The sequence below is a fragment of the Rhinolophus sinicus genome, chromosome 15 (genome assembly GCF_057876585.1).
Source record: "Rhinolophus sinicus isolate RSI-liver-muscle chromosome 15, RSI-T2T, whole genome shotgun sequence".
Taxonomy (NCBI): Eukaryota; Metazoa; Chordata; class Mammalia; order Chiroptera; family Rhinolophidae; genus Rhinolophus; species Rhinolophus sinicus.
The window spans coordinates 73,113,149-73,123,727 of NC_142515.1; the positions used below are offsets into that span (position 1 = coordinate 73,113,149).

General features: G+C 55.8%; 1 protein-coding gene across 13 annotated transcripts in view; it reads right to left on the reverse strand.

The window, feature by feature from the left end:
* The window catches only part of TCF3 (transcription factor 3), a 39,792-nt gene extending 29,635 nt beyond the window's left edge, over nucleotides 1-10,157 (reverse strand). For 7 of the 13 annotated variants that reach the window (XM_074337458.2, XM_074337470.2, XM_074337469.2 and 4 more), the window contains exons 1-3: nucleotides 9,588-10,157; nucleotides 7,469-7,585; nucleotides 3,563-3,635 (exon numbers count right to left, since the gene is read on the reverse strand). In XM_074337458.2, coding sequence (XP_074193559.1) covers nucleotides 3,563-3,635; nucleotides 7,469-7,540 — 145 coding nt within the window. In that variant the 5' untranslated portion in view covers nucleotides 7,541-7,585; nucleotides 9,588-10,157. The remainder of the gene's footprint in view (nucleotides 1-3,562; nucleotides 3,636-7,468; nucleotides 7,586-9,587) is intronic. The other 6 variants (XM_074337459.2, XM_074337461.2, XM_074337463.2 and 3 more) reach the window with 2 other exon arrangements.
* Between the last annotated feature and the right edge of the window lie 422 nt (nucleotides 10,158-10,579).

A 10,579-nucleotide genomic window follows, 5' to 3' on the forward strand; every position in this document is an offset into this window, starting at 1 on the left:
CTGACCTGTGAAAAAGACTTACAATAAATGATCCAGGCTGGATGCCTGTCGTAAAGTGCTTAAGAAGTGGTGACATAAGTCATTGTGGTAAGTGTTATGATTCCTGTTGTTAAAAAGTTCAGGCAGCAAAAAAAGAAAGCAACCATTGAAACAGCCAACAACTTGGGTGGATCTCTAGGAGACTATGCTAAGTGGAAAAAGCCAATCTTAGAAGGTGAGATGCTATGTGGTCCCGTGTATATAACATTCTCGACATGACAAAATGTGGACATGGAGAACAGTAAATCAGTGGCCACTGGGAGCAGGGTGGTTGGTAGGGGTGATTATGAAGGGGCAGCAGGGGGGATATCGTGGGGTGATGGAACAGCTCTGTATCTCGATTGTGGTTGTGGCTTAATAGCGCTATACGTGGGACAAAATTTCACAGAACTACACGCAAGCACGTGCGTGCACCTGCACATACACTGGGAGACCCAAATAAACTCTGTGCACTGTACCAAGGTCATCTTCCCAGTTATATATTATGTTATAGGCACACAGGACATCCCCGCAGGGGGAGGTTGAGAGATGGGGCACAGGACCTCCCTATACATTTCTTTGCAACTTACTGTGTATCTATGATGACTTCTAAGTAAGTTAGCCAATGCTAAAAAATTGATCAACTCCAAAAAAAGGGGGGGTGGGGGGAGTCATCAAAAAACTCATGGGCCTATCAGCTTTTAAAAATATAATCACCCATTATTAATGAAATAAATCCATTGAAATAACACGTTTTTTTTCACCTGTTAAACAGAAAGAGATTAAAAAAGACCTGGGGCTGGCTAAGAGGTGGGGACACCTGGGGGGCATTTTCATGGTGTACACACCTCCCAAGCCAGCAGTTTTCCATCTAGTGACTTCTCTAGAGGACAGTGCACACACCTGTGCTAGGCCAGAGTCCTTACAAAGATGACATGTGGACGCCTAAGTGTTCGATTTTTACCCCAGCATGCGTTACATTTAATACATACAAACCAAGAAAGCTGCCGGGGAATTAAAAATAGGAGAGATGCTTCCTTTGGTGGCACAAGCACACCCCGCTGTCTTGTGCGGCCTCAACCCTGCAGTGTTTGGCAGAGATCTTTGCCTCGGGGTTTCCCAAAGGGGAGGGACTAGAAAAATTCTTGTTTTAAATGTCTTTCCATCCAGAGAACAACCAGAAAGCCTCTGCCTGGCACTCATGGGTCTTCAATGCCTCGCTGACACCAGTTTTTAAAAACATACCGTTTCACCAAAAGTGAGACCTAGCCAGACAATCAGGTCTAATGTGTCTTTTGGAGCAAAAATTAATATAAGACCCGGTCTTCTATATTACATTACATAAGACTGAATCTTACATTATAGTAAAGTAAGACCGGGTCTTACATTAATTTTTGCTCCAAAAGACACATAAGAACTGATTGTCCAGCTAGGTCTTATTTTCGGGGAAACACAGTAGATGGCCCAGGCAGCCCTTCGGCAAGCATGCCCACAGACCCCAACACTCCACTCAGCTACTTTCAATTATTTTCAGAGACATCTCCCATTTCGGGCCAGGCTGCTGATTTTCTGATAGAAAGTGCCCTTTTGGAATGAATTTAAGAGAAGTAGTTGACTTACAGTAACACTAGGAAAACCAGGACATACAAAGACGGGTGAGGGGGAGAACATGGCTAGGGGACTGACTAGCACCCAGAAACTCTTGACAAATGGTGGTGTCCCCCTTAAGCTGACATGGCCCATCGGGAAAGGGGGGTGACCCACTTATGATGAAAGTGGGGAGGAGCAGCCAAGACCCTCCCCATCCAAAGTGGTCAGGGCAGGCCAAAGGGAGGGCGGGGCTGCCGAAACCACAGATAATCAATCTGCAAATATTCACAGGGGCAGACTCAGGCTGTGCCAGGTGTTCAGTGCATGGGAGGTCAGGCCATGCATGGAGTGTCCTGGAAGGGACCCTTCCCCTGGGCCATGGCTTTGGCTACTTAAGGGTGCTGACCTTTTGAATGGACACTGGACTAGGAAAGATAGCCCAGGGCAGAGGCCGGGGGAAGGGCAGGGGGAGATGAGGGCACATCTGTGCTATCTCCTCCGGGAAGACCCCAGAGACTGACTCTCTGCCCAAGGCAGGGAAGTGGCAGTACCCCAGCTCCTGGGGGCTGTTTCCGGGGGTGGGGGGTGGGGGTGGGGATTTCCACACCTCAGTTAGGATTCCGGCCAGCCCTGTGGCTACTTCCTCAGGCAGAGAGGAAGGCCAGTGCAGGACAATGGGGGCGGCAACACAATGCTTCTCCCTTTCTGGGGTGCATGAGCACAAACCACCCCCTCAAAATCCTATCTGCCTCCAGCCAGAGCTCAATGGATTCCTCAATGGAATTTGCAGATGACTCTAAGAACCTTCTGTCCTGGATCCCAGAGACATGGAAGGATACGGTCCCAATTCTGAGACCCCGGAAAGACCAAAGTCCATGCAGAATGCAGATGTGCTGGAATCTGAGCCAGCTTCCCCAGGGGATCCCCCAAACCCCTCTGCCCACAGCCAGAGTGGACTCCCTAACATGACATCTCCCTGGGGGTGAAAGCCCAAGTCCTCTCCACAGCCCACAAGGCCCTGCCCTCACCTCTTCCCTCTCCCCCTTACTCACTCGCTCACTCTGTTCCAGCCACACAAGGCACCGACCTGCCCCAGCGCCTTAGCACATGCTGTGCCCCTGCCTAGAACGCTCCTTCCACCAGGTCTCTTCTCAAACATCTCCTTGGAGTCCATCCTTGACCGGCCTGGCTTTGTGGCAGTGCTCTCCCCAGTTCCTTTAGGCCATACTATCTGTCATCCTGCGGCCACGTCATCAGCACCAGTACCCGGTAGGGTGACTGGCTCGTCCAGGTTGGCCTGAACATACCCCGTTTGAACGCTTCATGTCTCAGATACCAGGAAGCCCCTGGGTCCTGAGCAAACCGGGATGGTCAGTTAGCCCAGTGCTGGGTCCTGTGTACAATAAGTGCCTCACACGTTTGCATGTAAACAGTGGGGAGCTGGGTCTCTCACAGGGCTTACAGGAAGGGCACGATTTGTCAAGGGCTGCGTTGCCATGTCACGCCCTTCTGGGCCTCAGTTTTCTTCTTGGGGATAGACTGGAGATTCAGGACCCCATGGAGCCAAGAGGACCTTGGAGGCTCAAGTCCTGGCCTCACAAGGGCCCCCAACCCCAAGCCAGGGGCCCAGGCTCCAGGCGCAGGACAGCCAGGGGACACTATGCTGACCTACAGGCTCCCTGTTACACTCAATGCTAACACAGGTCACGTGACCATGACAGTACCTGGTTCTTGGGCTTCTCTCAGGCTGCCCGCCCCCACCCCATGCTCTCGTGTGCACCGCAGGCCCCCATTCTCCACTCCAGCGGCTGGGCCTTGGTGCTGACCCCCAGCGCCCAGAGCCTGCGTGCAGCCCCACCCAGTGCCGCTTCCCGCCGGGCTCTGCCCCAGGCCACGCTCTATACATGCTCATCTTTCCGTGCAAACGTGCAGCCCCAAAGCAGTGGGATCCTACCTGAGCCTCCAAACTGGGTGCCGGCCAGTGAGGTGGGCCGGCCCTTCCCGTTGGCTACTGGCAGAGGGAACATCTGCGAAGAGAAGAAGAGGTGAGTGGGGTGGGAGGGCACACCTGGGAACGCAGCTGTGCCGAGGGGTCCTGTCCTATCAGGCAGCCCAGGCACCCCATGGGCCCTGATGGCCCAGGCAGAAAAAGGCAGCCAGGGGTCCCCCACTGCCCGCCCCTGCCTGGAGAAAGTTTCTACGGGACAAACCCACTGACAGCGCGCCATCCACACTGGCAACAGTATCCAGTATGTTAAAAGGCAGCTATTTACAAGAGGGTTGTATTTTTAGGAAACAGGCAAGTAGCGTGTTTCCCCGAAAATAAGACCTAGCCGGACAATCAGCTCTAATGCACCTTTTAGAGCAAAAATTCATATAAAACCCGGTATTTTGTATTTATATTATATATTATTACATTACATATTATATTTATTATATCGCATCATATTACATTACATCATATCACTAAAACCCAGTCTTATAGTAAAATAAAACCAGGTCTTATATAAATTTTTGCTCCAAAAGACACATTAGAGCTGATTGTCCGGCTAGGTTTTATTTTCGGGAAAACACGGTTATTAGGTTGGTGCAAAAATAATTGCGTTTTTTCCCCCATTTTTAACCTTTTAAACCACAATTACTTTTGTACCAACCTAATATTTAGACCTTGATACAATTTTTCTGCTCTCAGAGGTGATACAAAGTTTTCTTTGCATTTCAGCTTCAAAAAGTGAGATCGTTTATACCCAATAGGTAGACCAGCCATGATCCATCCCCCAGCCGCCCCAGTCTTGCCCACCACCCAGCTGCAGACCTTTTCCAACAAGCCCCAAGTCACCTCCTGTGTGCCTCTGAGCCCAAGTGGCACAGATGTGGGGAGGACAGCTAGCCTCCACCAGAGACAGGGAGAGTGACCAGGTCGAGTGTCCCCCATGTGCCAGGCTCTGTGCTCAGTGGCTGCCTGGGTGGCCTTCACTGTACTCTCGCCACTGATGCCTGCCCATCATTAGGGGAAACTGAGGCTCACAGAGGCAGTAAGTTGGAGACCAGAGAAAGGCTATACACCCTCATGGTTGATTGGGCGGCTCTCCCAGGTGCCACCCTCCCCACCCAAACCAACGAATTAAGTCCCAAAGATTAAACAGCTTAGTAGTACAAATAGGAAAACCCAACATCAATAAACCCTATGCCACAGAAAAAATAAAACACATCCCTGCCCTGCCTCAAGGGTCTGGGTTTTACAGATTCCATTTGGGGTCTGAGTGATTAAAAGTAGCCAGAATCAAAGGCAGAGCTTGTTAGAAAATAGTTGACGGTCCCCCAAACCTTCCCCAGCAAGCCAAGAGGTGACAGCACAGCTCTTACCTAGGGGCGTGATTCCCATGTGGGCACCATGAGCTTTGCGAGGGGCCCAGGAAGTGGCGTCCTATCGCCCACACAGTATCCTACAGGAGGGGAAACTGAGGCCACATGTTCACTTGGCTCCAGGAGTTAGAGCAGAGGCTCATGGGAGGGGTGGCAGTGGGTTCTCACAGGTCTATGGCCTGAGGGGGCATGACTGTGCTCACAACTGGGCCAACCTCCCCAGAGCCCTATTTTTCTAAGATGGGCCCCTCTCCCCCTGGAGGAACTGAGGACTGTATTGGGGAGGGGCTGGCCTGAGCCAGGACCAGAACCAACTGGACCCCAAGCCTGGAGGTCAGCAGCCAAGCACGTGGGGCTTATCTTTATTTCATACCCTAAAGTGCCAGGGTCTCTGACATGGCACTTGCCACAGGGGCACTGGGCCGTGGCCTGTGGGCACCCGTAGGCCGTCTCATCACCAGCCCAGATAGGCTGCTGTATCCCCAAAGCCTCAGTATTCTCTTCTGTGAAAGGGACGCAGGGCTCTGACCACGTGGGTGTCTTGCACACGTGAGGGCCTCTGTGCACACACCTAGCTCAGAGGGGCGCCCAGCTGGGTCACCGGGCAAGCGCTGCTGACCCCTTGGTCCTCCCAGTTCTTCATCAGGCTGAGGGGCCATGTCAGGCCCACTCAGGGAATAGTCAAGTGCCCTCAACACCTGCTGTACTTTTCTAACCAAGGAAGTTCAGTGCCAGGCATTTAAGAGTTCCATTTGTTTCTTTGTATTAATATTGTTGCCTCTCCTACTTTGGAAACCTGGCCCAAGGAAGCAGTTTCCTTTTAAGTTCTTCTGTTTCAGTCTAAAAACAAGGTGTTTCAAAGAAACAAATTTTCTCTGGAGCAGGTGAGGGGCTGCTATGGAGGAAGGAAAGGAGGGATGTGAGCTTAAACAGGGGGCTACCTCTGCTCCGTGACTTAGTGAGGCCTCCCTCCTATAACAGGGAGAGAGGATAAAAATCCAGCTCTGGGTTTCAAGGGGAGACACCAGGCATCCGACCCTTCAGGCTTAGTTTCTTCGTCTGAAAAGGGTTTCTGACTGAACTGGGGTAGAGACATTCAGACCCTTGACAGAAGGGGGAGGCTGATAAGTGGTTCAGGGGCTCTAGGATGGTGGAGGTGAAGGGGCCAAGTCTAAACCTGTGCCCTCCCACCCTCAAGCTGGTCTGTTCCAGCCCAGTAGACTGTGACTTGTCAGTTTAACAAAAAAAAAAATCTGAGCTGCACTCCTGGTTACTCAGCCAGAGAGGCGAAAATAAAACGGGGCTTAAAAATACAGGCATGGTCTTTCCGGAGCTGTGGCCCACTGCGTTTTTCCACAGGCTGTGTTTTTCCACACAGTAGCTGACGTTGTTTCAGTCTGGGGACTTGTTTGCAACAGACCTCAGTGACCTGGGCCTTGTACTGGTAGAGTTATATTCAGACCAGAGAGTTACATATTCAGACCGAAAGCTTCCTCCCCCAACTTATTTCAAACCAAAATGGTACCTACGGGGGAGCAAGGGACTTAGGAAATTGTCCACACTGGGTTCCTACGTTTGCAAGGAAACCCTGACTACCTGCTCTGACACCCGTGACAAGTGGCCCACTGTGGACAGGATGAGGCCCCTGGTCCAAGGTGCACTCTAGCTCCCAGCACCCAAGAGAGTTCTGGTCTGATTTCTGACCTCACTGGGCCTGTCTGGGCTGTGTGACCTCTACACGCTAGCACCCCCTCTGAACCTCCATCTGCCTGACCGGGAAACAGGCCATTCCGGGGTGGATCAAACAGCCTGGGAAATGTAAGGATCCCCCACTTCTCCCCAACAATAACAATGGCAGTAACAGTGGTGGTGGCTGAATACTGACCACAGATGCCCACACTCCTTATGGGGTCTCTTCCTATCACCAGACTGCGTTAACCACTGTGTAGCTAAATAACGGAGAAATCACACTGTCACCATCTGAGCCCTCTGCCCCACTCACTGAGGGTCCCCACATCAGTCAGCCAGGTGCTGGGCCCTCCTCGTGTATTTTTTCATCCATGATGTAGAAAATAACCCTGATCACACCTATTTTACAGATCTTAGAAGGCCAGGGCCACTGTGTGCCAACAGCCAAGCAAGGGCCACGGGACCAAGAGTCCCCTTGGAAGCATCGGAGGCTCTGGGCAGCCCCTCCTGGTCTCTGGGCCTCGGTTTCCCCATCTATAAAGTGGTGGACTGGTCCCATTCTTCACCTGAGCAAACACCTGGGTGACAAGTGTCTTTGGAAGCCAACAAGGGCCCCAATGCTGTACAATGCCATGGGGTGGTCAGCCTGCTCATCAAAGGGTAACTTAATCCCCCAGCCCCACCTGGGGGCCCTTCCATCCAAACAAGTGTGAGGTCTAACTGTTGGGGGTATTTTGGCAGACGCTTCTCCCCAGGAGCCTGGAGCCACAGGAAGTGTTGCCGAGGTGGGCAGGGCCTGGCTTACCATGCTGAAGTCCAGGAGGTCGTTGAGCTCCTTGTCTGTGCCCACAGGCGCCATCCTCTGTGGCTGGTTCATTCTCCAGCTGCAACAGTGGGCCTACAGATGGCCTCGCGTGGTGGGCTGCAGTGGTGGATGCAGGGAGGGGCAGGGAGACACAGGGAGAAAAGGGGATGGGAGAGAAGAGGTTTGACCGTGGCCAAGGTAGACAGATGGGGCATGGGGGAACTGTGTAAAAAGCCCTTCTAACTGCCCTGAGGATCTAGGTCCCCCTAGACTGAGTTCCTTCCTGACCCAGGGGGTGGGGGCAGGGCAGCCAGGATTCCAGGATTCGGGCTCCTGGAGAGACCCCTCCCCAGAGCCCTGGAGGAGTCTGAACAACGAAGGGGGGATGTGCGCAAATACAGATTTCCTAATTCCCTCTGCGACCACCAGGGACTCAAGTTGCAAATTTTAAACTGGAAGCAGAGCGGGAGCAGTCCCTTCCCGGCTCGCTGGGCCAGAACCCGCCCCTCTCCCCGCTACATCTCCCATTTCCAAGCACCCAGGCTTCCCCTAGCCCCGCCTCCGGGAAGGGGGCGGGGCGACCCAGACCCCGCCCCGAGGAAATTTGGTGACCCCCCCAGCAGCTGTCACAGCACGCGTAAGTCTCAGTCACCCCCAAATTCAAAGCGAAAGAAATCCTCAAGAAGACCAAGTCCCTTGCCCGCTTCACGACTGATTGGGGGACCGCCCCACGCAGAAACCTACCCTCAAAGCTCCTCTCCATTCTTCATCTCCTCCCCCCACAAAAAAACAACCCAAGTCAGAAAACAAAAAAACAAGCCTACGTTTATTGTCACGATGTATCCGGTAATTATTTTTAAGCAACTCTGAAAACATCCCCTGCCTCCCGCCCCTGGGGGAGGGGAACCCAGACCAAGGTCCCCCGCATAGTCCCAGGGGGCTCCATTCTAGAACCGGGTGGGGTATCCACCTGCCAGACCCCTTCCCACCCCCCGAAAGGGGCGCACGTCAGGTCTCCATCGTCCCATATACGGACAGGAAAGCCCCTCTGGCTTCCTCCCCGTGTCCCCAGGCGGGGGCGGCTGCGGGGACCCCACGGAGACTGCGGGGAGAGGAGGTGCCGAGGGAGACCCAACTTCAGAGGAGAAACCCCCGCTTTGTTTGCCAACTAGAGACGGGGTGTGAAACGGCTGCCCCTGGGCACCCCTCCCCCGCTAACTTTTTTCTTTTTTGGAGGCCGTGTGAAACTGACTTTTTTGAGTACGAAACCGCACTTTTTGTGGGGTAGTTGAAACCGATTTTAAAACAGACTAGAACAGGGAGCTGAAACAGGCTTTCATAGGGGAGTTGAAAGTCTTATGGCGTGTCACAAGTACTACGGGGAACTCGAAAGGTGTTCGGAACCACTTTGAGAATATGGGGGCACAGGGAGTGTTCCTTTGGGAGGGGTGGGACGAGGCCCGGGAAACCAACCCCCCCCACTTCCAATTCCCGCGGCCCGGGAGCCCTTTGAAGCTGGGGTGCCACCGCCGCTCTGTTCGCGACCCCAAGCCGCCGCTGCCGCCTCTCCTCGCATTAACGCGGAGCAGATGTTCCCCCCCCCAGCTCCCCCAGCCCTCAACCTGAGCCGCAGTTCGCGCGGCCGCACCTTCCCCGCGCAGACAAAAGGACTCTCCCTCCCTCCCGCGCTCCCCCTCCAAACTCTAGCGCCCGGCTGGGCCCCTCCCGGGGGAGGGGACGCCCCGATAACCCCGCTCCGGGGCCGCGACGCCCCCCCACAAAGCTGGGTGCCCCTCGGGCGCCCCCCGCACCCCTGCCCAGGGCTCCGCAAAGTTTCGTTAAGTGGCCGGCCCGACCAAGGACCGGGCGCGCGCGGGCCTCGCATGCGCCGACCCCTCCACGTCGCCCGCCCCCCCCCCCCCGGCGCGCAAAGTTGGAGAACAATGACTCCGGCCACCGCCGCCCCGCGCCTGGCCCGCATGGGGCGAGGGGCGCACTCCCGAGAGCCATCCCCGTCCCAACTTCCCGGCCTCCGCGGCGTGGGGAGGCCCGGGGCAACTTTGCACACAGACACTGGGCCCCCGACGCCTCGCGGCCCGCCGGGTCTCGACGCGGTTACCTGCTCGGCGCGGCCCGGCCCGCAGCGCGCGGGGGGCGGCGCATGAACGGCCCCCCCCGACAAAGGGGCGTCCTCGGCCCCGAGGGTCGCGCGTGGGCGGCGCGGCGCGTGGCCCGGGCCCCTCCCTGAGTGCCCGCCCCGCGGGGCCCGTGCGCTGCCGGGACGCTGGCTGAGGCGGCGTGCGCGGAGACCGCAGTGCCCGCCGCCGAGTCCGGTGGGCTCGGTCCGGCCCGCTACGCCCGCGGCCGCCGCCGCTGCCTCATCTTCCTGCGGCGGGAGACATGTTCCGCCCCCCGCCCGCGCGTCGGCCACGCCCACTCCAGGGCACGCCCCCGTCCCGCCCCACGCCCCTCCGATGCCACCGTGGATCCTTCCGCCGCAGCCGTCCGCGCGGCCCGCTCCAGGCTCGCGGCTCGCTCTCCCGTGCGTCCGCAGGAGGTGGCTGCGGCGTCGTGGAAGAGCCCGGAGCCTGAAAGAGAGGAAGTCCTGCGAGTCCGTCAGCAAACGGCGCCGGCAACCAGCAAGGACTATCTTCCTGCGCGGAGGCGCACGTGGATTGGGAGTGCAAACCTTGTATGACGCAAGACGGAAAGGACAGTGAGATGGAAAGATAAGGCAGAGCGACGATATCCAATCGGAGGGCGCGAAAGCCTGATTGGCGGGGCCTCAAGCCATTCGTGGATAGGCCACGCCCCCTTCACGCCCCTCTGTGCGGCCCAGCGAAGAAAGAGGCGGGACTCTCCGAGTAGGAGGCCGCGAGAAGCGGCGGGGTTGGGTTTTGGGGTTTTATTCTCAGGTTTGCGTGGCCGCCCGCGCGGCATCTTGGGCTTGGTCGTGTCTGCGTTCCTAGGGCTGGCTCCGGTGTTCAGTGTTGCGAGCGAACATCCAGGCCCAGAGCGAACGAATCAGACCCATTTCACTGTCGGGGAAACCGAGGCCAGCTCTGTTTCAGGGTTAGAGAGTCCCGCGTGTAACCCGCACTGTGCCTCTGA